This window comes from Phocoena phocoena, chromosome 16 (genome assembly GCF_963924675.1).
Source record: "Phocoena phocoena chromosome 16, mPhoPho1.1, whole genome shotgun sequence".
NCBI classification, from domain to species: domain Eukaryota; kingdom Metazoa; phylum Chordata; class Mammalia; order Artiodactyla; family Phocoenidae; genus Phocoena; species Phocoena phocoena.
The window spans coordinates 59,868,536-59,896,362 of NC_089234.1; the positions used below are offsets into that span (position 1 = coordinate 59,868,536).

The window sequence follows — 27,827 nt, forward strand, 5'->3', positions numbered from 1 at the left end:
AAGTAAATCAAGGCATAACTAAACACTTCCTTGTGATAAATTTTCTCTTCTCTTAAAAAGCAAACTCCTGTCCAAAGTTTAATCTAGCAAAGGAAAAATTTCTATTTTGATTCTTTTTCTCATAAAATCTTGTTCTCATAACAGTGATTACTTCTGTGGTAGCAGGCAGGCCTTCTTTTAGGGCTGTTCGAAGTCTTCACTGCCAGTATGTGCCAATGAAAAAAACCAATGTATTATTGCAATGGGTAGAGCTCCTTTCTTCTCTGAGGCCATATAAGTATGCATGGCTCTAAGTTTGGAAGATGTGCCATCTGTTCGTCGAGTACCAAGATCTTCCTTAGAGTAAAAAAAAAAATTTTTTTCCTGGTAGTTATTTTGGAATAGAAATTTAACACTATTTCAAAGATGGTGATAGCCATTAATGTTAACAGCTTTTCTAATTTCCACCAGAAATCACATATTTGGGATTTTTCTTTGTATCAACATGCATATTAACAGACAAAAACTAGAAACTAACTCCTTAGAGCAATATCAGTAGTTTCATGACGTCACATGCACTCTGGACAAAACTGGATAGTTTCCAAATTCCCTCAAAACTTACTTCAAAATATTGAAACAAATGACAGCAATCCTAGAATGGATAATATCATCTGAAATTTGACATAAATTTACTTCTGCTCCACACTAAGCCAGTTTAAATACTGTCAGCACATAAAGCTTAAACGTCTTTCCATGTTCATGTGGCTGTTTTTCTTAGCAATGTGAAAGCCAATTTTATACAAGCCTTCAAAAAAAGACTTTTGTGATGGAACATGTTCAACCATATTTTGGTATTTTCAAAATATGAAACTTCTACTTACAAAAAAAAAATCAAACTGTAGGATATATTTTTAAAATGGAAAAATAAAATGGTGTTTCAGCTTTCCCAACTTCACATTTGGGTTGATGAGAACTCTGCCCACATTAAAACACTGTGGCTTTCTCTTCTATCATTTTTCATGATTTCATTACTTTCATTTCTTTTTTGGTGTCAAGTTTTTAAAAGTTGGAATGAAAGACAGTGGTGGGGTATGTTTATGTCCTCAATATAGTGATGACAATAAATATAGAATCTCCAACTGTATATGAGCAGCCATTAATAATAAAACATGATTTAAAAAGTCCACCCTTTCCCACAAAATTATTTTAAAAGTAACAGGAAAAATTCTAGAATAAAAAGAACCCTTACAAATCAATACTAAAAAGACAGTTCATTTTTTTAAATGGGCAAAAAGTTTGGGCACTTCATCAAAGAAAATATTTGAATGGTTAATGAGTACATTAACAGATGCCCAACATCTTGGTCATCAGTGAAATGCAAATTAAAACCACAATGAAATAATACTACAAATCCACTACAATGTCTATAATCAAGAAGACTGACCATACCAAGTGTTGGGGAGGATACGGGGAAACTGGAACACTTAAACACTGCTGGTAGGAATGCAAAGTGGGACAGCCACTTTGGAAAACAATTCTGCAGTTTCTTAAAAAGTTAAGCACATGATGAAAGAAACTGAAGACCACACAAACAGTTGGAAAGATATACTGTGTTCTTGGATTGGAAAAATCAATATTGTTAAAATGACCACACTACTCAAGGCTGTGTACAGATTTAATGCAATCCCTGTCAAATTACCAATGGCATTTTTCACAGAACTGGAACAAAAGTTTTTTAAAGTTTTTATGGAAACACAAAAGACCCTGAATAGCCAAAACAATCTTGAGAAAGAAGAACAGAGCTGGAGGAGTCATGCTCCCTAACTTCAGACCATACTACGAAGCTACAGTCATCAAAACAGCATGGTACTGGCACAAAAACAGACACATACATCAATGGAACAGGACAGAAGGCCCAGAAATAAACCCACGCACTTACGGTCAATTAATCTATGACAAAGGAGGCAAGGGCTTCTCTGGTGGCGCAGTGGTTGAGAGCCCGCCTGCCGATGCAGGGGACATGGGTTCGTGCCCCAGTCCAGGAAGATCCCACATGCCGCAGAGTGGCTGGGCCCGTGAGCCATGGCCGCTGAGCCTGTGCGTCCGGAGCCTGTGCTCCACAATGGGAGAGGCCACAACAGTGAGAGGCCCGTGTACCGCAAAAAAAAAAAAAAAAAAAAAAAAAAAAAGGAGGCAAGAATACAATGGAGAAAAGAAAGTCTCTTCAATAAGTGGTGCTGGGAAAACTGGGCAGCTACATGTAAAAGAATGAAATCAGAAGATTCTCCAACACCATATACAAAAATAAACTAAAAATGGATTAAAAACCTAAATGTGAGACTGGATACTATAAAACTCCTAGAGGAAAACATAAGCAGAACACTCTTTGACATAAATCACAGCAATAATTTTTGGCTCTGTCTCCTAGAGTAATAGAAACAAAAGCAAAAATAAACAAATGAGACCTAATTAAACTTAAAAGGTTTTGCACAGCAAAGGAAACCATAAACAAAATGAAAAGATAACATACAGAATGGGAGAAAATATTTGCAAATGAATTGACCAACAAGGGCTTACTTTCCAAAATATACAGTTTGTACAGCTCAATACTAAAAAAAACCCAACCCAATAAAGAAAATGGACAGAAGACCTAAATAGACATTTCTGCAAAGGAGACGTATAGATGGCCAAGAGGCACATGGAAAGATGTTCAACATCACTAATTATTAGAGAAATGCAAATCAAAACTACAATGAGGTACCACCTAACACCAGTCAGAATGGCCATCATCAAAAAGTCTACAAATAATAAATGCTGGAAAGGTTGTGGAGAAAAGGGAACCCTCCTACACTGTTGGTGGAAATGTAAATTGATGCAGTCACTATGGAGAAAAGTATGGAGGTTCCTTAAAAAACTAAAGATAGAGTTACCATATGATCCAGCAATCCCACTCCTGGGCATATATATGGAAAAGACAAAAACTCTAATTTGAAAAGATACATGCATCCCAATGTTCACAGCAGCACTATTTACAATAGCCAAGACATGGAACCAATCTAAATGTTCATCGACAGATGAATGGATAAAGAAGTGGTATATATATACAATGGAAATAATGCCATTTGCAGCAATATGGATGGACCTAGACATTATCATACTAAGTGAAGTAAGTCAGACAGAGAGACAAATATTATATGATATCATTCATATGTGGAATCTAAAAAAAAATACAAATGAACTTATTTACAAAACAGAAATAGACTCACAGACAGAGAACAAACTTATGGTTACCCAAAGGAAAAGGGGGGTAAGGATAAATTGGGAATTTGGTATTAAGAAATACACACTATTGTATATAATACAGTTAAAAAAACAAGGACCTACTGTATAGCACAGGGAACTATATTAAATATCTTGTAATAATATATAATGGGAAAAAAATCTGAAAAAGAATATATATATGTGTGTAAACTGAATCACTTTGTTGTACACCTGAAACATTATAAATCAACTGTACTTCAATTAAAAAATATTACGCACATACTTACCGTATGACCCAGTCATTCTACTCCTAAGCATCTACCCAAGAGATATGAAAACATATATCCATACAGGATATGTAAAAGAAGCTAGATGCAAAAGACTACATATTGAATGAGTCATTTATATGACATTTTTAGAAAAGGTTTAACTACAGAGAGAAAAAGCAGACTAGTGTTTGCCTCAGGTTTAGGGTAGGAGCAGGGATTGGCTGTATAACAGGAACAAGAGAACTTTAAGGGGTGAAGGAAATAGTCTAAAGCTGGATTGTTATTATGCTTGCATGATGATAGGTTAATTTTATGATATATAAAATATACATCAATAAAGTTTTTAAAAAAAGGAATGGGACAAAAACCAAAGGAAAAACTGGGGCATATATCCAGTTCCCCAAACCATCCACAGACTTTACTTAGGTTAAGAATTTATATATATTATCTATATTTGGGTTAGTTAAACAGATGATTGTTTATTATTAAACAGGAATTTCAATAACTGTTCAATGCTAAAATTATTTGTCCTCAAACAATTTTTGTAAGGAAATCTTACATTTTTTGTTAACTACACAAAAGACACAGCTTTCTACCGCAATTCCCAATACAAGGCTAATTGAGTAACATTACATTTCTGGATAGAGAAATGAAGGCAACCAGAGAGACTATTTTTCTTGCTCTTACTCTAGCTTACCTACAGTGAAGACGTGTCCTGGTTTACCATATTTAAAGTTGTCAGGACAACTCTGGGTGTCCTCCTTTTACTCTCAAAAGTGTCCTGGGTTGAGTGAGAAATTATACAGTCAACCTGTCTATAACAGAATTACTTTCATCATTAATCCTTAATTTTCATTACCATGAAGGGGAACTCCTGAAAGATTTGAAAGACCTTAAATAAGCTACAAGCCATACAATCATAAAAATTTCAGTTAGTCATTTTACAATTGAGGATATGGGGCACAGAAAAATTAAAACAAGAAGCCCCAAACCACATTTTTTTGATTAGGGGTCTTTAACACTACCACAGCACTTTTTATAGAATAAGAGTTTCTGGGAACTTCCCTGGTAGAGCTGCGGTTAAGACTCCGAGCTCCCAATGCAGGGGGCCTGGGTTTGATCCCTGGTCAGGGAACTAGATCCCACATGCATATCGCAACTAAGAGTTTGCATACCACAACTAAGGAGCCCACGAGCCGCAACTAAAAGAGCCGGTGAGCTGCAACTAAGGAGCCCACCGGCTTCAACTAAGGAGCCCATGTGCTGCAACTAAGAAGCACATGTGCTGCAACTAAAGGAGCCGGCAAGCTGCAACTAAGAAGCCCGCCTACTGCAACTAAGACCCGGTGCAATCAAATAAATAAATAAAATAAATAAATATATATATTAAAAAAGAAAAGAATAAGAGCTTCTGATGGGTAAGTACTATTTCTTTAGGCAAAGTACATTTTTCTCTTGGAGGTGGTAATTATTACTATCTCCGTTTCACACATGAGGAAGGAGGTTTTAAGAAGTTCATTACTTTGCCTAAGGTTAAAAGGTGGTTAAGTTGTGGAATTGGGCTGCAAACCTTGATTCCAAAGCTTGACACTTAACCTCTAAGCCTAATGCCTCTCGTGAAAGGGAACACGGGCATGGGTACAGGGATGTGCATGTGCACCTGTGTGCAGTGTAGCCAAAGCAGTTCTTGAGTTGAGGTTCATGAGACTAGGGATTCCATGAGCTGGTTTGAGAGCCTGTATCATTAAGAAATTATATATAACATTTCCTATGTGTATATAAAAATATTTTTTTTTCGAGAGAATCTAGAGCTTTCACCAGATCCTCAAAAATATTTATGACACAAGAAAAATTAAGAACCTTTTAGATTGCTTTGGTAGGGAAGTTAAACTTTTAAGATAACCTATATATTTTACATATTGGATATCAGTCATATCTAGAAGATTTTGTCAAACAACAAAACTGACAAGCAAGTATCGAGAGGCAGTATATATTAGGTATATATATTATATACTAGGTATGTAAATATCACAATTATAAAATGTGGTATTTTAGATTTTGTATTTAAAAAAAAAAAGGGTCAAGCTCTCACTTGCTATAGAATATGACCCAGTAGTCATAACAAGAAGCAATGAATGATGGTAGAGATGTTTACTACTGGTGGCTAAATTCTGTTGAAGTAGCTGTGTATTAAGCAGAGTTTTCATATATGTTATACCAGCCTGAGGTAAGATTAATTTAGAAGTACAACATAAGAAAGGTATATAATTTGGGAGTAGTAAGGACACTGAGTTGCATTAAATCAAATCATTTTCTGCTTCTGTTTCTTGATGATGAACACGAGTTGATTTTCTTAAGAAGGGCAATAGTATTGGTAGGAATTTTGGGAGCATCTCTTTCTTTTTTTTCTTTTTTAAGTATGTATCCTTTTACCTCTGTAAAAATATTGTCTTCAACCCCTCACACAACATAAAGGCAACATAGTAGCATTTTTGTCCTGGGATAACATTCAGCCAGATACCCCAATACAACTGTACATTGTTACATTACTGAAAGGCTTCTATACAGATTGTTATTAGGATAATAGTAACTGTATTACATGGTAAAATTCATAATAAAAATTTCAGTATGAATTCATTAGTTCAAATTATTTGCCACTGAATGTAATAACAACTACTGGCACAAGTGTCCTGTTGTAGTGTGACTTAGTTGCCACTGAATATATATAACTTAATGAATATATATAAATACTGACACTGAATATTTAACAGTTTTGACAACATTATAAAAACAAGAACTTTTTAAATGAACTGCTGCTAGTTCAGCAAAAGCTGAGAGGATTTGGCACTATGAACGATATTTTTATATTGGAGAAATTCTCTCTTTATTGAAACTATTCAATGATGTAATCCTGCAGTGGCAATGGAGGACAGTAATAAGACCTTGGAGTGGTGCTGGTATAGATGTGGACAGCCCCCATTTGGCTGTTTAATGGGCCAAGACAGTTCTAAGGGCAAGAGTGATACCCACCTACTGCTTTTTAATTTATATACTAATATCACTTTATTAACTCTCTACGTCTCTAAGAGATAGGAAAAAGAAAGCCAGCTACCATTTTTCATTGTTTTGATTCTGGCCTATTTTTCCTTTTAACCTTTCCATACTACAAATGAGTAATCAAAAATGGATACTTCCTCCAAGTTTAGGGAATATGAGCACACTGTCTGTGTATTCCAATAACTAAACAGCTTTGGGACGGGTTCTGATAACACTGCAAATAGCTACACTGATTAAATACAGGGGATCCTAGGAGTTTCAAATGGTTCATCTGAGGTTTCTTCAACTTCAGGTATCCTTGTAAATTTGCAGGATGCTCTTTTAATGGTTGCTATGCCTATGAATTAATGTTTATAAGGTTGAAGTTAGAGTTCTATCACACTAAACTTTACAAAGAGAAAATATACTTAACAGTCAACCCTAAGCAAACAGTCTAAACTGTAAATGTGTAATGCTGGGTAAAAGAAATGACAAGAAGAGTTGTAAACTTATCTCCTCCACTACTGTAAATAAAATCAAAGCTTAGATCCTCTTGCCAATTTGTATCATCATGGACTTTTCCAAAGGACTGTGGTCCCCAAGCATCTTTTTTCAATTTTTTCTCACAACAGAGAAGAGTATTACAGCCCTGAGCGTAAGGGAAGAAAAAGACAAGAAAGGACAGGAGGTTTCAGACTTTGAATTGCTTCTGTCTAGGCTCTGATACCCTGAAGGAGCTGGAGTGTTTGATCATTATCCATAGTATGAAGACTCAATGGTTAGGAAATTCCAAAGGTGGTCCTTCTGCGATCTTCACATTAACTATGCTCCCAGTTTTAAAACATAAATGGAAAGAGTAGACAGTATTATTCCATGATCTATGAAAACTTAAGTCTATTAATTTTTCTTCCTGATTTCTCTTCTAAATTTACTATATCCTCATTCAAATTTTATTTCTCTTCTTTAGTCCCCCCCAACACCTTCTCCCTCTGACTCCAAGCCCATCTCAAGTGAAAGAGTATGGTTTATAAATCTATATGTCAGTTTGAGAATGGGAAACAGTTAAAGAAAAAAAAGCATTGGACATAAAAATGGATTTGCCAAAACTCACCATCAGAGGGCACAACAGTACTGCAATAAACAACTCCGCTAGGCCAAGAAGAGAGCCTCTGGTGCACCTAGAAAATACATAAAGACACATCCATTGTCAGTACACAACAACAAATGTTATATGAACATGTGTATGTATATAATAAATAATAGCTTTTTAATTATTTAAATAGTATGTATTCTTTGTAGAAAAATTTTAAAATACAGATAAAAGAAAAGCCTCTCAAACTCCTATCATCCTAAGATGATAGTGATGAACATTTTGGTTTATTTCAAGATAAACCAGTATTTCACCATAATTGTAATTTGCATTTTTTGTACTAAGAGTGATAATCTATACATGTTTTAATCTGAGTTACTTGTATTTGCTTTTCTATGCACTGAGTATTTACACCTTTTGCCATTTTTAAAATTTGGATCTTGGTCTTTGAATATTATTTTGTAGAAGTTCTTTAAATATTAAGAAAATTATCCCTTGGTCAACGAAATATGTCATAAAAATTTCCCTGTTTTTATTTTTACTTTGTTAATGGTATTTTTGTATGCACACAATTTTCATGTTTTAAGAGTCAAACTTTTCAATCTTTTCTGTGTGGTTTAACGGTCCTGTGTCATATATCAGCAGCTTTCCCTACTTCGAGAATACTATAAAATTCTTCCATGGCTTCTAGTTTGATTTTTCAAGTTTAAATCTTTATTAGGAATTAATTTTAGTCAGTTAAGAAGCAGCAATCTAACTAACCTCTAATGATAACACAGATCTGTTATATTTAATAATTCATTTTTCCCTCTTATTTGAAATGCTACCTTGATAATTTTACAAATACCTATATGAATTTGGATCTTTTTCTGTCCAATGATCTATATGCTCATGTCGTAGTAGCCACACTGTTTTAAATATCCTAGCTTTATATTTTTACATCTGGCAGGGTGGGATAGTTTCCCTTATTACTTTCCTTTAAGAATTTTCCTGGCTATTTTTGCTTATTTGTATCTCCATATGAACTTCAGAGTCAGTATTTCCAGTTACACACAGATACACACACACACACAATCAGCTTCAAAAATAACACAGCACTGTGATTAAGAGCATAGAATCTATAATCACTCCTGAGTTCAGATTCTGATTCTGTAACTTACTCTAACTGCAATCTTTGCAAGTTCATTAGCCTCTTTGTGCCTCAAGTTTCTTCACTGAAAAATGGACAAAACGTAATACTAGCACCTACCACATAAAGTTGCTGTGAGGACTAAATGATGAATACACATAAAGCACTTAGAACAGTGCCTGGCATAGAATAAGTATTCAATAAATGTTAGTTTTTTTGTTTGTTTGTTTGTTTTGAAGTTGAGATCTTATTAACTCAATGGATTAACATAAGGAAACTGACATCTATGTGATTTTTGAGTCTTTCTTAATCAAGAACCTTGTAAGCCTTTCTATTTTAGTCTTTGTGTTCCTGAGAAGCATTTTAAGGTTTTCTTTATTCAGATCTTATATGTCCCCTTTAATCTAATGTAATTCTTTTTGTACTAAGTCTTGTCCAATACTAGGATCATGACCCCTGAATTTTTCCTTTTAGTTTGCAAATGCCTGTTAATGCTCTGCCTGTCCTTTAATTTTATTATTTTTCCTGAGTTTCTTTGTTTTAGGAATGACTCTATAGTTTTCTTTGTGATCTAATCTGGGATTCTTTTAACAGAAAAGTTTAGCCTGTTTATATTTATTAATATAATGTATATTTAATGTCCTTTCAGTCATCAAATTTTATGCTATAAAATTTTTATGTTGTTTTTATTGCTGCTCTTTCTTCTTAAAAATAGTTTACTAAATGGTCTATGTTTGCTTTGTTTTAGTTAAACATGTACTTCTAATATTAATATGGAAAGTTTATTTATTTATTTTTTTATTAGTAGTCATTTTAGAGTAAGATCTAAGTTCTTTGAACTGCCTTTAAGGCCCAATATTATCTGATACCCTGTTATCTCTCTGACTTCACCTCCTACCATTCTGCCTCTCAATCATTCTGCTTTAGCCCCTAGGCTCTTTTCTGGTTTTTGTATGGACCAGCTATACTCTCGTTCCAGAACCTTTGCAATAGCTATTACCTCTACTTAGAATATTATTTCTCCAGAAAACTATCAAGCTCCCTCACTTCCTTCAAATCTTTGTTCACATTTCACTTTCTGAGTGAGGTCTACTCTACCCAACCCAATTAAAAATGGCAATTCCATCAGTTGGTACTCCTGATATATATATGTATATATATATTTTTTCCATCTCTTATTATGAGCAATGATGAACTTATGTGTCTTTTTCCCTCCCTTCTACTATCCAGTTTATTTAATTTATTTATTATGTAACTTTTCTTGGTGTTTATCTATCTATCTATATACCTCCCCCCAATCCCACATAGTTCTTTTATTGAATTTATTGATTTTAGATGACATATTTTGACAGCGTGTTAAAAAACTGGGGTTTCTACCACTTTACATCATTTGTCCTGCACCCTTCCAACTTTCGTTAGGAAACTGTCAACATTGTCAAAATTTTAAACATTCGTACTCTGCTCTGCAAAACCTAATCTTCACATTTGTTTTAATCTTAATTTTATAGATTGATGGACTCTAGGCTTACTACCAATACTTTAACTGTCGTTTTTCCTTTCATTTCTTGGTTGGCTGAACTTCATCTTATAGAGGTAGGACTCATGAGAGCTAAATTCCCTAAAGCTTGGCATGTTAAAAAATGTTTGTCTTTGCCTTTATATTGAATGATTATTTGGCTTGGCACAAGATTCCTAAATTAATCTTTCCTTGAGGACTTCGTGGGTAAAGTGTTAGTGTTGATTGCTGCTGTGGAGAAGTCTGAGGCCAGCCACTTATTTTGGAGAACCAAGCTCTCTGAGCTTTGCTGGGGATCTGCAACCATATCATAGGCATCCTCTCTTGGGGTCTTCTCACACACTCCGTTTACTAGATCTGGCAGCCATTCTTCAGTATTGTGCTTTGGGATTGCAGAGATCTCTCTGGCTGTACTGAAGATGGAGCTTGTATTTCTGTTTCTTATTCTCCTTTCTATTTCAAAGTGATTCCAAGAGAAGGAAGAAACTGCTGCCTTTACTGGGCCATTATTTCTTTAAGTGGTAACTTTTTAATATGGACTTTTTCAAACTTACACAGAAGCAGAGAACACAGTGTGATGAATTTCTTCCATTCACCCATCACCTGCTTCTATATTTACCAACATTTGGTCAAACCTCGTTCATCTATATGAACCAGGTCTTTTCCACAGAGTATCTTAAAGGAAATTCCAAACATCATATTGCTTTACCTGAAAATATTTCAGTATACATCTACTAGGCCATTTTAAAACAGGAAATCCTCTGTCCTCTATCATTTTACAGATTATCCTCAACATTAATAAAAGATGTGTATCTGGGGCAGAGAACTAAATAAATACATGGCTGTTTATGAATATTATTTGTTAGAATGCTATAGAACATGGGTTGGCAGGCCAGCCACCAGTTTTTGTAAATGAAGTTTTATTAGAACACAAACAAACTCATTTATTTACTTACTATCTAGAGCTCATTCATCTACTTTGACACTACAACAGCAGAATTGAGTAGCTGTGTAGTTTCAGGAGAGTTGAGTAGCTGCAACAGAGACCATATGGCCCACAAAGCCCGAAATATTTACCATATGGCCCTTTAAGAAAATGTTTGCTGATCTTTGCTGTAGAACCCCTCTGTTGTTTTGAGATAATTCACTTTCCCACTTTCCCAAAGTCTTCCCAGTCACTTCTACAATGACATTGGCAATTACAAAATATTACTTAGTAAGTGTCCACAAACACACATAGGTCCTTTTCTTTCTTTAACCCTTCTAATAGCCTATAGTCTAATAAGGCCAATGGGAACAAAAATGATTTTGCTCTTGCCTTTTTTCTTTGAAATATGGCAACAACAACAAACAAAAGCAAAACAAAGACAAAAAAATATAAGGAAAGGAATATAAGTGTTCAAGACCAAAGAGGCACTGGCATTCTAAATTGTATTCCATGACTCTCCAAGACTGAAATGTATTTTGTTGTTTAAATTGTATGTTCTTAATAAATCACAAGAAAATAGGAAGAGTTTAATAAATACTTAATTGATGCTGAACGTTTTAAAAATATGTCAAGAAAGTAAAAAAAGAAAAACATTCAGGCAAATGGCATGTATTATTCACATATTTAAACTTCATAGGCAGAGAACAAGATTAAGGTTAAGAAAGTAAATATTCAGAATGAGCAGAAATCATCAGAGAAAGAGTAAACCTCTAGGCAATCAATGCCAACTGAATAAGATGATTTGGTGCCTACTCGGTCCCTTGAAAAGAAAATACAAGTTTATACTTTTGGTATGAGATAGTCCACATCTTTGATAAGTAACTTGAGAACCTCTAGGAAAAAGAGGGCTTCGAGTGAAGTAAAGGAAAGTATTAACAACTGCCCTGGTATTACAACCATTACCCTTAAATCTTAACCCCAGGAGAAGAAAAATGCTAGCATTATCAAGTTAAGAGTCTGAGTACAAAGCACTGTAACTTTACTTTCCCAAGTCATAAGATTCAAGATAATTTAAAAAATCAAACTTTATTATTATAAAAAGACATTCCATGACCCCAGAGCAAATTATTAAATTCAAGTCAAAACTAACTTTAAAATCCTTTAGTTCTATCATAAATTATGCAATTTCCCCTACACACACCATTCACTGTTCAGAAGAGCAAACTCAGCAATGTATTCCTACCAGCAACTTGGGAAGACTGTCAAGTCTAAATAACCTGTCAATACCCTGCAAATATTCACAGCCAGTTGGACATTAAACCAGAGGCGGGGAAATAGAAAAAAATAGAGAAAAAAAGAAAGAGGAAAAAGGTATTTCCTTATTAACACAGTTCCCTTTATTTACGAAAATCTTGGGACCTAATTTTATTAGGAAACAAATATCTGTTACCTATGTTAAACTGTATAAAAAATACTACATTAATTATGTCAAAAAGCTTTAGACGGAATAATTATATATTACTTGTCCATGGCTAAAACCTTGTTATAAATAGCCTTACTATATCATGAGTTTAGATGTCAAATGATATTCCCATTACATTTCCCATAGTATAACAAGGAATGCTTATGAGAATGGATCCTTTCAATACATGTTCCAAAAGTTTCTCTTCTTTAAGACCAGGGTACCCAGGTTTCAACAACTTTGCCAAACTTACCTTTAGAATCCAGTGCTTACAAGCATACTAGGATTAACAGTGTAAAACTATTTCAGGTGTTCTAAAGCAAGACACACCTATAACAGCTTCTACAATTTGGCATCAGTTTTATCTGTACCCTTGACGTAATAAAACTGTTGAAGCATTACATCGGCAATAATTTTTCACTACTTCAACTCTACAAATATACTAAAATAAGCACCGTGACTTCAAACCCACAAGATATAGGAGATTTGCAGTTAGAAGAGTTGGGGCCAGCCGAAATCCTGAATTTCAACCCCAAAGTCTCAGTTTCCCCAGCTGTTAAATTAAAGACAGCAATTACAACAAAACTGACTATTTCACAAGGCTGATTTCATTTAAGGATAAGTGACAGTATAAATGGGACAACATGTAAATGACCAACATCCTACCAAAATTTAAGATATTCAGAAATATAAACTCAAAACAGGGACTTCCCTGGAGGTCCAGTGGTTTCCACTGCAGGGGGCACGAGTTCGATCCCTGGTCTGGGAACTAAGATCCTGCATGCCGCGTGGCACAGCCAAAAAAAAAAACCCCAAAACTCAAAACAAATCAATCTCCTTAAGGGCCTCTTATTAAAAAGAATTTAGTAAGTTTAACACATTTCAAAAGCCAAAACTATCTCTAAACAAAGAGATATTATACAATATAAACACCATGTGATGTTAAAGTTAGAAACCTGAAGGTTTAAACGAGAATCTCTTCAGAAAGCACTGTAAAAAACACTTAAAGGGTTAGACTACCTACAGGGCATATTTTATTCTTCTTTCAATAACTCACCAAGGAAACAAAGTTCCTGATACAGTTTAACTGAAAGTGGTATATTTTGTGAGTTAAATTATATAATACAGTTTAATATTGGAAAATTATTTTCTCCTTGAATATATTATTTTAAATGGTTCCTACATTTTATTATAACATTGGCAACATTTCCCCCTTAGAATATATTGTTACTTCATAATGGAAGTCATGATTCAATTTATATACCTTTGATTTTCAAGAGAATTTCACATCTACAAAACAAAGCAATATGAAGGACTTTTCATTGTATCTTTCAATATCAGTTTTCTAATTAGGAAATCAAATCTAGCTCCCAAATTATCAATAAGGTATTTCAAAAGTAATACTTGTTCAACAACTCACAGTGCTCTGAGGATCAAACATACACAAAGACATATGTATATAATACCATACATGTATATAAAAGCATACAAAGCCAAGACCTTAGCCACAAAATCTTCACTGCTGATCTAACAACAGACTCAAATAATCAGAGCATTTAAACCTTAACCACAACTAGCTGTATATCATGTCATTTAACATAATATAAATTGACATAAAGGTCATTTTAAAATCCAAGTAGGGGCTTCCCTGGTGGCGCAGTGGTTGAGAGTCCGCCTGCCGATGCAGGGGACGTGGGTTCGTGTCCCGGTCCGGGAGGATCCCACATGCCGCAGAGCGGCTGGGCCCGTGAGCCATGGCCGCTGAGCCTGCACGTCCGGAGCCTGTGCTCCGCAACGGGAGAGGCCACAACAGTGAGAGGCCCGCGTATCGCAAAAAAAAAAAAAAAAAAAAAAAAAAAATCCAAGTAAATACAAATATCTATCCATTTAATAGTATCAAGAAATGCTCATTAAAGCAAATTCTCTTAAATTAGGTTTTGAAATCAATATCTAGGCTCTAAGATTGAAAATATTACCAATATTTCTAGTATATCACTACTTATTAAGTTAATTTGGTATAAATTCATTGATAAACAATGTTTCTATTTAAGATTTTGATATCACCCCAAAATTACAACCTATCGTTTATACTGCATAAGAACTAGAGTCCAATATCTATTAAAATTTCATTGTGTAGTCGAAACCCCTAGTGTCTGTGGCAATTCTACACCTACGTTTGGACTGTCCTCACACCCTGATGGTTGCTACATTTTCCTTAATGGATGCACTTTTACTCTCTTGGGTCTCAGGACAGACACGTTAGAGATACCAGTGCAGGGCTTCCCTGGTGGCGCAGTGGTTGGGAGTCCGCCTGCCGATGCAGGGGACACGGGTTCGTGCCCCGGTCCAGGAGGATCCCACGTGCCACGGAGCGGCTGGGCCCGTGAGCCATGGCCGCTGAGCCTGCGCGTCCGGAGCCTGTGCTCCGCAACGGGAGAAGCCACAACAGTGAGAGGCCCACGTACCGCGGGAAAAAAAAAAAAAAAGATACCAGTGTAAGGCACTTCTGCTTTATTTCAGGGACAACCTGCCTTCCCCACTGTGAACTGGGAAGTTCTCTTCTATTTTGTTCCTTTCCTTCTATTTATTAAGAACCTACACTCACTCACAAGAAAAGTAAAAATTGTGACCACTCTGTATCATACTACCTGTTTTTTTATAACTATTATTTTACCCAACATTTTATTATGAAACTTCAAACAAACAGCAAAGTTGAATTTTATAGTCAACACCCTTTTATACCTTTCACCTAGACTCTATATTACCATGTTATCTATCCATCCTTCTCTTTTATAGAAATTCTGAATTCTCGTAGTTTCTTTAATCATTTTTAAAATATATTACATTCTCTAACTCCATTTCCTCTGCAACTTTCCTGCACTGCTCCTAGATTTTGTCCATACCTGTTTTCATTTGTCACACTGTATTCTAATTATGTTTGGATGCCTGCCTCCCCTTCAGAGCAATGATCACCTTGAAGACTGCCTTCATTTCTTTATATATTGGTACCCCACCCCCCTACACTAGGAGAAAGTAGAAGCTTAATTAATATTTACCTAATTGAGTTGTCTTCCTCTTTATACCTCACTATCCTTGACATGTTTTATGACTTTGCCTTGTTATTTTACTGCTAAAACTACTCTGAGTAACAATGAAGTAATTATTACTTCTATAAGCACTTTGGGAGATATTCAGAGAACAAATTTCTTCATATATATGAAATGTCTTTTATTTTTAGTCCAGGTACAAATGTATTCCATGTTGTATTGAGATGGCACTAAGTATACTGCTAGTTATTCTTTTTTAAACAACAACAAAAAACCTAAATGCAAAATCCTTAACACCTAGCATTTGTACCTTTCAATAATCATTTAGACAATTCAAAACAGCATACAGACTTAGATATAAAGGAATGAAATCAGAATGTAAACCAGATGGGAGTGTGAACTCTCAGTATTTGTTAAATGAATAAAGGTAGCTGGTTTAAAAGATCTTTTTATTGAGAGTAAAAATGGAACTTCATTGGTTGTGCTTTTTGACTGACAGTTCAGTTTGACTATGGTTCTTTTCATCACCTGAATTAATATTTCCTTCCATAGTACCATTAAAGTCTGTGGAATCTCAGTATATAACAATATTGGGGAAATAGGTAGTTTCATCTATAAATTAATGTATTGGGATAAAACTCCCTTCTCTAAAGTGACATAAAAGTTAGGAAAACAAGAACTCTAAAAAAAATTTTCTTTTGCAGGTTCTTATTAGTTATCTATTTTATACATATTAGTGTATATATGTCAATCCCAATCTCCCAAATCATCCCACCACCACCCCCAACCCCGCTTTCCCCCCTTGGTGTCCATACGTTTGTTCTCTACATCTGTGTCTCTATTTCTGCCTTGCAAACCAGTTCATCTGTACCTTTTTTCTAGATTCCATATATATGCGTTAACATACGATATTTGAGGAAAACAAGAACTTTTAAAAGTATTTTATCTTGGCTTGATGATGAGTAAATAGGTATTAGTTATATTATTCTCTATACTTTATATAACCTACGTATTTTGTAGTTTTTTCTACTTTGCCAGTGTCCGGAGGCTATGAGATTTCTGTGCTGGTTCTAGGTAACTGCTACTCAACATGTAGTTCATGGATCTGCAGCATCAGCATCCGATGAACATGTTAGAAATGCAGATTCTCAGGCCCTATCTCAGACTTACTGATTCATTATTTGCATTTCAACGACATGACTAGGAAATTCACATGCACATTAAAGTCTGAGAAGCACAGCTGTAGTTCATCCAGATGAGATTACATTAGGGATACATTAGTTAGTTAGGTGTCGTAGTCTCAGACATTTTACCTTTCGCATTTATCAAGACCCCAACACAAGCAACAAGAGCTCATGGGGAGGCAACATGACATAAAAGAAAGAATATTGCATTAAAAGTTTGAAAAGCCAGATTCTAATCTCATCTCTGGTGTGTGACCTTGAACTTCAGTTCTTTTCATCTGTAAAATGAATGAGTTATACAACATACATTGTAAGGCCCTTCCAACTCTGAAAGTCTATGAATATATGAAAATAAATACTAATAGGTATTTGCGGAAATGATTCAACTGTATGTGATATCTTACGAAATAGGGCTTATTTTTAATGCTACAGGGGCCTTGTCCATCAATTACTTTATATTTATTTAGGTTTGAAAATCAACCTCTATCTTTCATTTTCACACTTGGTTTCTGAAAGATGCATAGTGGTGAATAACTTAGGAAGTGGGTGGCTGCTATTAATAATTCCCCTCACTGCTTCCTTTGTTCTTGAATGCTGATAAAACACTGGTAATAGGATTCACGAAAAAGTAAAATCAGAGTCTGTATTTTGAACAAGAGCAGGAGAATATTTTTGTTCTTAGGAAAAACATGGCTGAAGCATTTAGAGCTGAAGGATTAGGATGTCTGACACTGTCAAATAAAGCAGAAAATAATAAATAATAGTATGCCTGTATACATATATACACGTGTGTGTAAAGAGAGAGAAATAAAGCAAATGTGGCAAAGTATTAATAATTGATGAATCTAGGTAAAGGGTGTAAGACTGTCTATTGTAATCTCTCTGCAACTTTTCTGTAGGTTTGAAACTTTTTCCAAATAAAAGTTGAGAAAGAAAAATAATTAACATAAATATAATATTTACTGACCCTCAAATATCTTGTTGTATTCTTCTCTCTTTTTTAAAGTATAGTGGATTTATTTATTTTTCTGAAACCTTTAAATTGCATGAGAAAACCTAGGATGGAAGGGGAAAAAAAATCATTACATATAAAATTTCAGTAACTTATACTCCCATATTGCTTCTATATTTTGTCTTTTAGTTACAGACTTGCTTAATTTTTTATTAGCTTAGGATAAAATAAAAGGGGAGAAAGAAGTGGTAGTGAGAAGTTGTGTCACATCTTCCTTACATTAATGAAGTAAACGATTTCAAGCCAAAAGTAGGCCTTCTGTGATTTTTTTTTTTCATTACACGGGCCTCTCACTGCTGTGGCCTCTCCTGTTGCGGAGCACAGGCTCCGGACGCATAGGCTCAGTGGCCATGGCTCACGGGCCTAGCTGCTCCGCGGCATGTGGGATCCTCCCGGACAGGGGCACAAACCCGTGTCCCCTGCATCGGCAGGCGGACTCTCAACCACTGTGCCACCAGGGAAGCCCATTCTGTGATTTTTATTTTCACTCTAGCTTCAGCTAATAATGAAAAAGAACGTAGTTATCACTCACGAATATAAGTAACTACAGGCTCTTTTTATTCCTCTGCAATGAGAGGGACACAACAGCTGCTATAAAAATCACTCTCTACCCTCCCATGTATTGTGTAAGTGTAACAGACTTACAGCATGAGAAGAGCAAAACATAAAATGGGAAAGTAGCTATTTTGTTTCAGAATTCCCTTTTCATTTCTTGTAAGTTATTGTACCTAATTAAAAACAAAATAAACGTGCTGCCTACATTTCTAACGTTAACTGTCCTGTGTAATTGTAAATCTCAATTTGGAATACGAGCAAAAGAATCATGTACTAGCTGACTGGTGTTCTTCCTTCATTCCTTCCAGAATTGATCCAACAGGAACACCATAAGAACAACAAATCTAGCTTCAACTAATTGGAAATTTTAAAACATTCATAAGTCTTATTTGTCTTTACCACTCTGGCCTCATATAGATGCACAGATTTTGGTTAACTTTCCTCCTTTTACTATCTTTAGTGAAGGGGATTTATTTTAACTTGTTTGATCTTTAAAAATATTCTTAACAAAGCTGTTCCAGGGTGTACCTTCAGATAATAAATACATTACTTAAAATTAATACAAAGTAATAATAGTCATTAAAGGTTTTAGTAAGTACAAAGGGTAAGAACAAATATGATAGTTAAGATGATTTTCATATAATTCAAAGCTGAAAACACTCAACCCAGAATGTTCCTCAGCCCACTCTGACCCCAGCTGACCTCTCCATCTGTTTAGGAATCACATGGGGGCCAATCTCTTAGCTAACAATTCTTTTTATTTCTTTCTTTAAAAAAATTTTTTTTTGAAGTATAGTTGATTTACAATGTTGTGTTTAAGTTCTGTTGCACAGCAAAGTGACTCAGTTATACATATATATATTCTTTTTCATATTCTTTTCCATTATGGTTTATCACAGGATATTGAAAAGCTCCCTATGCTATACAGTAGGACTGTGTTGTTTATCCATCCTATGTATAATAGTTTGTATATCCTAATCCCAAACTCCCAATCCTTCCCGCCCCACCCCCCCCCTCCCCCTTGGCTACCACAAATCTGTTCCCTATGTCTGTGAGTCTGTTTTTGTTTCTCAGATATGTTCATCTGTGTTGTATTTTAGATTCCACATATAAGCGATATCATATGGTATTTGTCTTTCTATTTCTGACTTACTTCTCTTAGTATGATAATCTCTAGGTCCATCCATGTTGCTGCAAATGGCATTATTTCATTTTTAATTTTTAAAATGTTTTTAATTTTTGGTTGGGTCTTGGTTGCTACACGCAGGCTTTCTCTAGTGGTGGCGAGCAGGGGCTTATATTCATTGTGGTGCGAGGGCTTCTCATCGCAGTGTCTTGTTGCAGAGCACGGGCTCTAGGTGCATGGGCTTCAGTAGTTGTGGCTTGCAGGTCCTAGAGCACAGGCTCAGTAATTGTGGCGCACTGGCTTAGTTGCTCTGCGGCGTGTGGGATTTTCTCGGACCAGGGCTCGAATCCGTGTCCCCTGCATTGGCAGGCGGATTCTTAACCACTGTGCCACCAGGGAAGCCCCCATTCCTTTTAATGGCTAAGTAATATTCCATTGTATATAAATACCACATCTTTTTTCTGTGTGGCTGCGTGGGGTCTTTGTTGCTGCGCGCAGGGGCTGCTCTTCGTTGTAGCGTACGGGCCTCTCATTGCAGTGGCTTCTCTTGTTGCAGAGCATGGGCTCTAGGCATGTGGGCTTTAGTAGCTGTAGCACACGGGCTCAGTAGTTGTGGCTCATGGGCTCTAGAGCACAGGCTCAGTAGTTGTGGCTTAGTTGCTCCGTGGCATGTGGGATCTTCCTGGACCAGGGCTTAAACCTGCGTCCCTTACATTTGCAGGGGGATTCTCAACCACTGAGCCACCAGGGAAGCCCAAATAACACATTTTCTTTATCCATTCCTCTGTTGATGGACATTCAGGTTGTTTCCATGTCTTGGCTAACATGTGAATAGTGTGCTGTCTTAGCTAAAATTCTGGTCACAACTTTACGCAATTGAGACTGAGATTGAGAGACTAGCAGATCCTTATCTATGTACAGAGAGAGGTCATTACCACTATCATTACCATCATCTTCATCTTCTAAGCATGCACAAAGTCTAAGTTTTCAAATTATTTTATTTATCCTTCATCTGTTGTACAAAGAATTTGAGGTAACTACAACATAAACACACCATAAAATGGTGGTAATTTTTTTTAGAATTCTGAAATTGAAATTAAAAACCAGGACCAATAAAAATAAAAATATTAGAAAATAAAAATTGGGAGAAAAGAAGTTTTTTTTTTTTTTTTGACAAAAGAAGTTTTGATGTGGCCCATCAAAATCTTCAACGAGGTCAAGACTTCCCTGCTGGCACAGTGGTTAAGACTCTATGCTCCCAATGCAGGGGGCCTGGGTTCGATCCCTGGTAGGGAAACTAGATCCCACGTGCATGCTGCAACTAAGAGTTTGCATGTCACAACTAAAAAGTCCGCATGGGGCTTCCCTGGTGGCGCAGTGGTTGAGAGTCCGCCTGCCGATGAAGGGGACACGGGTTTGTGCCCTGGTCCAGGAAGATCCCACATGCTGCGGAGCGGCTGGGCCGTGAGCCATGGCCACTGAGCCTGCACATCCGGAGCCTGTGCTCCGCAACGGGAGAGGCCACAACAGTGAGAGGCCCGTGTACCGCAAAAAAAAAAAAAAAAAAAAGTCCTCATGCTGCAACTAAGAGTCTGCATGCCTCAACGAAGATCCTGTGTGCTGCAACTATGACTCAGAGCGCCTAAATAAATAAATAAATATTAAAAAACAAAACCGAAAACCTTCAACAAGGCTAAATTAAGTTCCATACTTGGCTCTAAGTCTCTGCAGTAGCCAGAATAACACCCTTCCCCTGCCGCCTCCCCGCCCCACAAGATGTCCATGTCCCGATCTCTGGATTTTGTGGGCATGTTACTTTGGCAAGGGAAAATTAAGGCTGCAGATGGGATTAAGGTTGCCAATAAACTGAGTTTAAAATAGGGAGATTATCTGGATAGGACCAATGTTATCACAGGGACCTTCAAATAGAGGAAGGTGTGGCTACAGAGAACCAAAAAGATGTTAAGTGTGACAAAGACCAAGGACTCTCCTGTTGCTATAAGAAGAGGCCATGGCAAGGGTGTAGCCTCTGGAAGCTGGAAAAGGCAAGTAAACAGAGTCTCCCTTACAGCCTCCATAAAGGAACACAGACTTGCTGACACCTTGGTTTTAGCCCAGTGAGACTTGTATTGGACTTCTAACCTACTGAACTATATAAGATAATACATTTATGTTGTTTTAAGTCACAAAGTTTGTTGTTATTTGTTAGAGAAACAATAAAAAACTATTACAGCCTCCTAGCCTCCAAGACAAAAAGGCGACATAATCAGTGATAATTCTCATTAATAGAAAGGACAAAGCATAGCAATTTGTCAGGAAAGGCAAATATTTTCTAGCACAAAGTTCTAAAAGAAATTTTTGATGCAGCGCTTGATATAGTAAGCTCTGAGTAACAATAGTGGATACAGGGATTCCCCCCAAATTCTGGATATTAAATAAGAAATTTCACAAGGTTGTTTCTTACATCACTTTTTGATAAAAGATGAGACTACCTTCATCATCTTAAAATACAATTGAGTAAAGGTAATCTTTGAGGGAGTAAAACAATACAAATCAAGTTGTTTGTTTTTTTTGGCAGAGTCAGCTTGATTTCAAAAGATTATAATTTAGAACAGCATAAAATATTATGGACAATTAAGTGCAATAATTCATATAGTAAAATTCATTTAGAATTAAGAGCTATTAATAGATCTATAAGTTGATAAATCTCAAGACTTAAAAATTATAGAAGGATAAGCAAATTAGAGTACTCTGTATGTTAAGTTTAAAAGAAACAAATATATACATACATATTATTGTTTTCCTTTTCACATGTATTTATATATAGTATATACAATAATATATTTAAATATTAACTATTAAAATAAATGGGAAAGATATCATTTTTATGGTAATACTCTATGGGGAAAAAGGGTTTTGGAATTGGGGATGGGAACAAAGGTAGCATTAAGTTTATTGTATTGTACTGTATATTTATTCTTTATTTTCTTAGTAAAAAAGATCTGATACAGGGCTTCCTTGGTGGCACGGTGGTTAACAATCCACCTGCCAATGCAGGGGACATGGGTTCGAACCCTGGTCCGGGAAGATGCCACATGCCACGGAGCAACTAAGCCCATGTGCCACAACTACTGAGCCTGCGCTCTAGGGCCCGCGAGCCACAACTACTGAGCCCATGTGCCACAACTACTGAAGCCCTCTTGCCTAGAGCCCGTGCTCCACAACAAGAGAAGCCACCGCAATGAGAAGCCTGCGCACCGCAACAGAGAAGCTCCACCTCACTGCAACTAGAGAAAAGCCCACATACAGCAACAAAGACCCAACACAGCCAAAAACAAAATAAATAAATTTATTTTTTAGAAAAAAGATCTGATACAAATATATCAAAATATAAATATTTAGATTAAGTGTGAGTTTTATTGTATAATTCTCCATAATGTTCTGTGTTAAAAATTTCCAAATTATTAAAAAGAAAGAAAAAAAAAAGAACAGTTTATCCTTTAAACAGTCTTTGACAAACACCATTTCTCCAGTTAGGTTTTCCATGGGAGCCGGAAAAAAGTTAGATTTTGTTTTCTGATAAAGGCCTGGACTTTATTTTAATGGAACCATACAGAATTTATTAATTTGAATTTGGCTTTTGTTTTCAACATTATATGTATTAGATTCATCCATGTTGTTGAGTATAGCAGTAGTTAGTTCTTTTTCATCGTTGCATATCTATGTATCCATTATATGAATCCATTGTGTGAATATTCCAAAAGGGACATGTGGGCTATTTCCAGATTTGGCTAATAATGCTCTGATGAACATTCTTTACGTCTTTTGGTGCACTTATGTATGTACATCCTCTGTCTGGGTATATAGCTAGGAGTAGAATTGCTCAGTCACAGGATATGCATATGTTCAGTTTCAACAGATATAGCCAGTTTTGCAAAATAGCAGGTAACAACTTAGACACCTACTAGTGTTAAAGCGTTCCAGATATTCCATTTTCTTTTTTTAAAAAATTTATTTTATTTATTTATTTTTGGCTGTGTTGGGTCTTTGTTGCTGTGTGCAGGCTTTCTTTAGTTGTGGTGAGCGGGGGCTACTCTTCGTTGCAATGCACAGGCTTCTCATTGCGGTGGCTTCTCTTGTTGCGGAGCACGGGCTCTAGGCATACAGGCTTCAGTAGTTGCAGCATGTGGGCTCAGTAGTTGTGGCTCACGGGCTCTAGAGTGCAGGCTCAGTAGTGGTGGTGAATGGGCTTAGCTGCTCCACGCCATGTGGGATCTTCCCAGACCAGGGTTCGAACCCGTGTCCCCTGCATTGGCAGGCAGAGTCTTAACCACTGCGCCACATTCTTGTGAATACGTGGTACTGTCAGTTTTGTTAAATTGTGGCCATTCTGGTAGGTGTGTATGTTATCTCCTAGTAGTTTTACTCCTTGATGATTAATGAGGTTGAGATCCTTTTCCCATATTTAGTGAACACTTAGATACCCTCTTGTGAGTATCCATTCAAGACTCTCACTCAGTTTTTTGTCAGATAACCTTTTTTTCTTATTGATTATTAAATTTCTGAGTATAGTTGGGATATGAGCCCTTTGTCAGATACACATATTGTTAGCATCTTTCCTCAGTTGGTAGCTTGCTGCTTCTCTCTTAATGGTATCTTGATGAACAAAAATTTTTAATGTTAATCCAATTAGCAATCTTTTCCTTTATTGTTAGTACTTTTTGTATCTTATTTAAGATATGTTTTCCTACTCCAAGTTCATAAGGATATTCTGTGTTTTAACAAGCTTTATTATTTTACTTTTCACATTTATATCTATATTTTACCAGGAAGTTTTTTTTATCTGCTGTGAGGTGAAGCCAAGATTAAATTTATTTTTTCTATATGGCATCAAATTGACCCAGCACCATGTATTGAAAAGACCATCCTCTCTCCACTGAATTGAGATGGAGGATTTGCCATAATCAGGTGTGTGGATCTATCTCTGTGTTTTCTACTTTGTTCCATTTGTCTATTCATCTATTCTTGCGCCAGTTCTACATTATCTTACTTACTATAGCTTTACTAAGTCTTTTTTTTTTTTTTTTTGCGGTACGCGGGCCTCTCATTGCTGTGGCCTCTCCCGTTGCGGAGCACAGGCTCCGGACGCACAGCCCCAGCGGCCATGGCTCACGGGCCCAGCCGCTCCACGGCATGTGGGATCTTCCCAGACCGGGGCACGAACCCGCATCCCCTGCATTGGCAGGCGGACTCTCAACCACTGCGCCACCAGGGAAGCCCTTTACTAAGTCTTAATATCTGATATTGTAAATCCTTCAATTTTGTTTTCTTAATGATAGTCTTGACTATTCTTAGCCCTCTGCATTTCCTTATACATTTTAAAAACAGCTTATTAATTCTCACAAAAATTTTTCCTGGGGTGTGTACTGGATACATAGATCAATTTAGGGAGAAGTGACAATCAAACAATGTTTAGTCTTCCAAGATTTGTTTTATGGCCTAGCTTATGGTCAATTTTGGAAAACGTTCAATGTGCATTTGAAAATAGCCAAGTACCTACAGTTGTTGGATGTGGTGTTGCCAGAGGCTTTTAATACCACTGAGTTAAAGCTGACAATTTTTGGTGATAATTAAAGGGCTTAACTTTGTTTCTTGCTTGACTGGAAAGCAATTCTACTGCTGCAAAGAAACATGCTGTTTCAAGAAACTATTGTGGGGAACTTTCCAAACAGAATAAACTGCTTCCCTAAACACGGTGGGGTTAAAGTCAAGCAGAAAAGCATGTTTGTTTCCTTCTGATGATTAGATAGATTTCATGTTAAGAACCCAGGTATGCACATTAATCTTATTGAGGCTGGAAGCAAAGGTTGGACTGGTTGCTTTACTCTTTAGAGCTACATGACTAATTGGTTTTTAAACCAGTTTTCTAGAAAGAATATACATTCTTCAAAAACCTTATCACATATAACTGATAATACTTAAACACCAGATGAAGTTTAAAATTAGTTGATTACTTCACTATATTTTACATGAAGGGAGCACTTCATTAAGAAAATATCTATCTTGTATTTCAGGCAGGCTTTGGGGACCAAATGTTTTGATGAAAAAGAATTTTTTAAGCCCTTATAAACTTTTGCTCTTTGAGTTTCATCACAGATCATTGTTCCCTTTCTAGTCTTTTTCCTGCAATACAGAAGCCTATTGCTTCTCCTAGACAGGAGTAATGATCACAAAGGAGTTAGAAAGTTAAAAATGTGACAACGCTTTAGAGATAAAGTAAAAATTAATTTCAGTTGGCAGAATGGGCACTGAATTGAGGAGTAGAATTTGATGTACAAAGTTCAAATCCTGGTGTCAAACCTGAGTTGAAAGCATGACTGTGTGGAATCTAGTAGCACGTCAACATTTGGGGAAAAACAAACAGACAGAACACATACAGGATGTGGTAGGGAATAACTACTGACCAAAACACTGTGAAACTTCATGTTATTATTCCATTTAAAAAATCCTTGTCAAATGGATGAATAAGGAGTCCAAAAGGAGACATCTACCTGATCATTTGCCGGTAAAATATCAAATAATTCCTTGTTATGCCTCTCTTTCAAAGCAAAGCATGAGTAATTGTAACAATCAGCTAATCGTTTGCCCTCCAGCTAATATAAGCATGAAGGCAAAGCAGCACCGAGATACCAAAAATATTTATTTCCTTCCAACAATGAAGCTGGGCAGTTCATGAGTATAGCTTGTCTAAGAGGAGAATGAGAAAAATTATTAAGAATCAAATCTAACAGTCCTTATGATACATGGCACATAATATCTTATTTCTTACTGACGAAATTCTCTACAAATGTTAGCAAGCAATAGCAATAAAAACAAAAGGTTTGTAAATATATATTACACACATGCACAGCACAGATGAAACATTCTTTGAAGCACAAATGTAAGGCAAATGGATCGCGCCTTTCAACAGATTTTCACTGATGAAAGATGCCCAATTCAAGCACAATTATTACTTCCTGCACTGTAGTGGATATATACCACTCAAATTCATAGAATAAATGGCAAACACTTTCCCTTCAAAATGACTTTCTCTTTTTTAATATAATTTTTAAAAAATTTATTGATTTAGGGGATTGGTTCAAGATGGCAGAGTAGAAGGACATGCTCTCACTCCCTCTTGCAAGAACACTGGAATCACAACTAACTGCTGAAAAATCACCGACAGGAAGACACTGGAACTCATCAAAAAAGATACCCCACATTCAAAGACAAAGGAGAAGCCACAATGAGATGGTAGGAGGGGTGCAATCACAATAAAATCAAAACCCATAACTGCTGGGTGGGTGACTCAAAATGGAGAACACTTATACCACAGAACTCCACCCACTGGAGTGAAGGTTCTGAGCTCCACGTCAGGCTTCTGAACCTGGGGGGTCTGGCAACGGGAGGAGGAACTCCTAGAGAAACAGACTTTGAAGGCTAGTGGGATTTGATTGCAGGACTTCGACAGGACTGGGGGAAACAGAGACGCCACTCTTGGAGGACACACACAAAGAACTGTGTGCATCGGGACCCAGGAGAAGGAGCAGTGACCCCATAGGAGACTGAACCAGACCTACCTGCTGGTGTTGGAGGGCCTCCTGCAGAGGCAGGGGGTGGCTGTGGCTCACCATGAGGACAAGGACACTGGCAGCAGAAGTTCTGGGAAGTACTCCTTGGCATGAGCCCTCCCAGAGTCTAGCATTAGCCCCACCAAAGAACCCAGGTAGACTCCAGTGTTGGGTCCCCTCAGGCCAAACAACCAACAAGGAGGGAACCCAGCCCCACCCATCAGCACACAAGTGGATTAAAGTTTTACTGAGCTCTGCACACCAGAGCAACAGCCAGCTCTATCCACCACCAGTCCTTCCCATCAGGAAACTTGCCTCTTAAATAGCCTCATCCACCAGAAGGCAGACAGCAGAAGCAAGAAGAACTACAATCCTGCAGCCTGTGGAACAAAAACCACATTCACAGAAAGATAGACAAGATGAAAAGGCAGAGGGCTATGTACCAGATGAAGGAACAAGATAAAACCCCAGAAAAACAACTAAATGAAGTGGAGATAGGTAACCTTCCAGAAAAAGAATTCAGAATAATGATAGTGAAGATGATCCAGGACCTCGGAAAAAGAACAGAGGCAAAGATCAAGAAGATGCAAGAAATGTTTAACAACGATCTAGAAGAATTAAAG

General features: G+C 36.5%; 1 protein-coding gene across 1 annotated transcript in view; it reads right to left on the minus strand.

Annotated features, from left to right (window-relative positions):
* Window positions 1–27,827, minus strand: part of MCU (mitochondrial calcium uniporter) — a 216,723-nt gene that overhangs the window by 48,127 nt on the left and 140,769 nt on the right. The window contains exon 2 of the mRNA XM_065894688.1: window positions 7,657–7,723. Within this exon, the coding sequence (XP_065750760.1) occupies window positions 7,657–7,723 (67 nt within the window). The remainder of the gene's footprint in view (window positions 1–7,656; window positions 7,724–27,827) is intronic.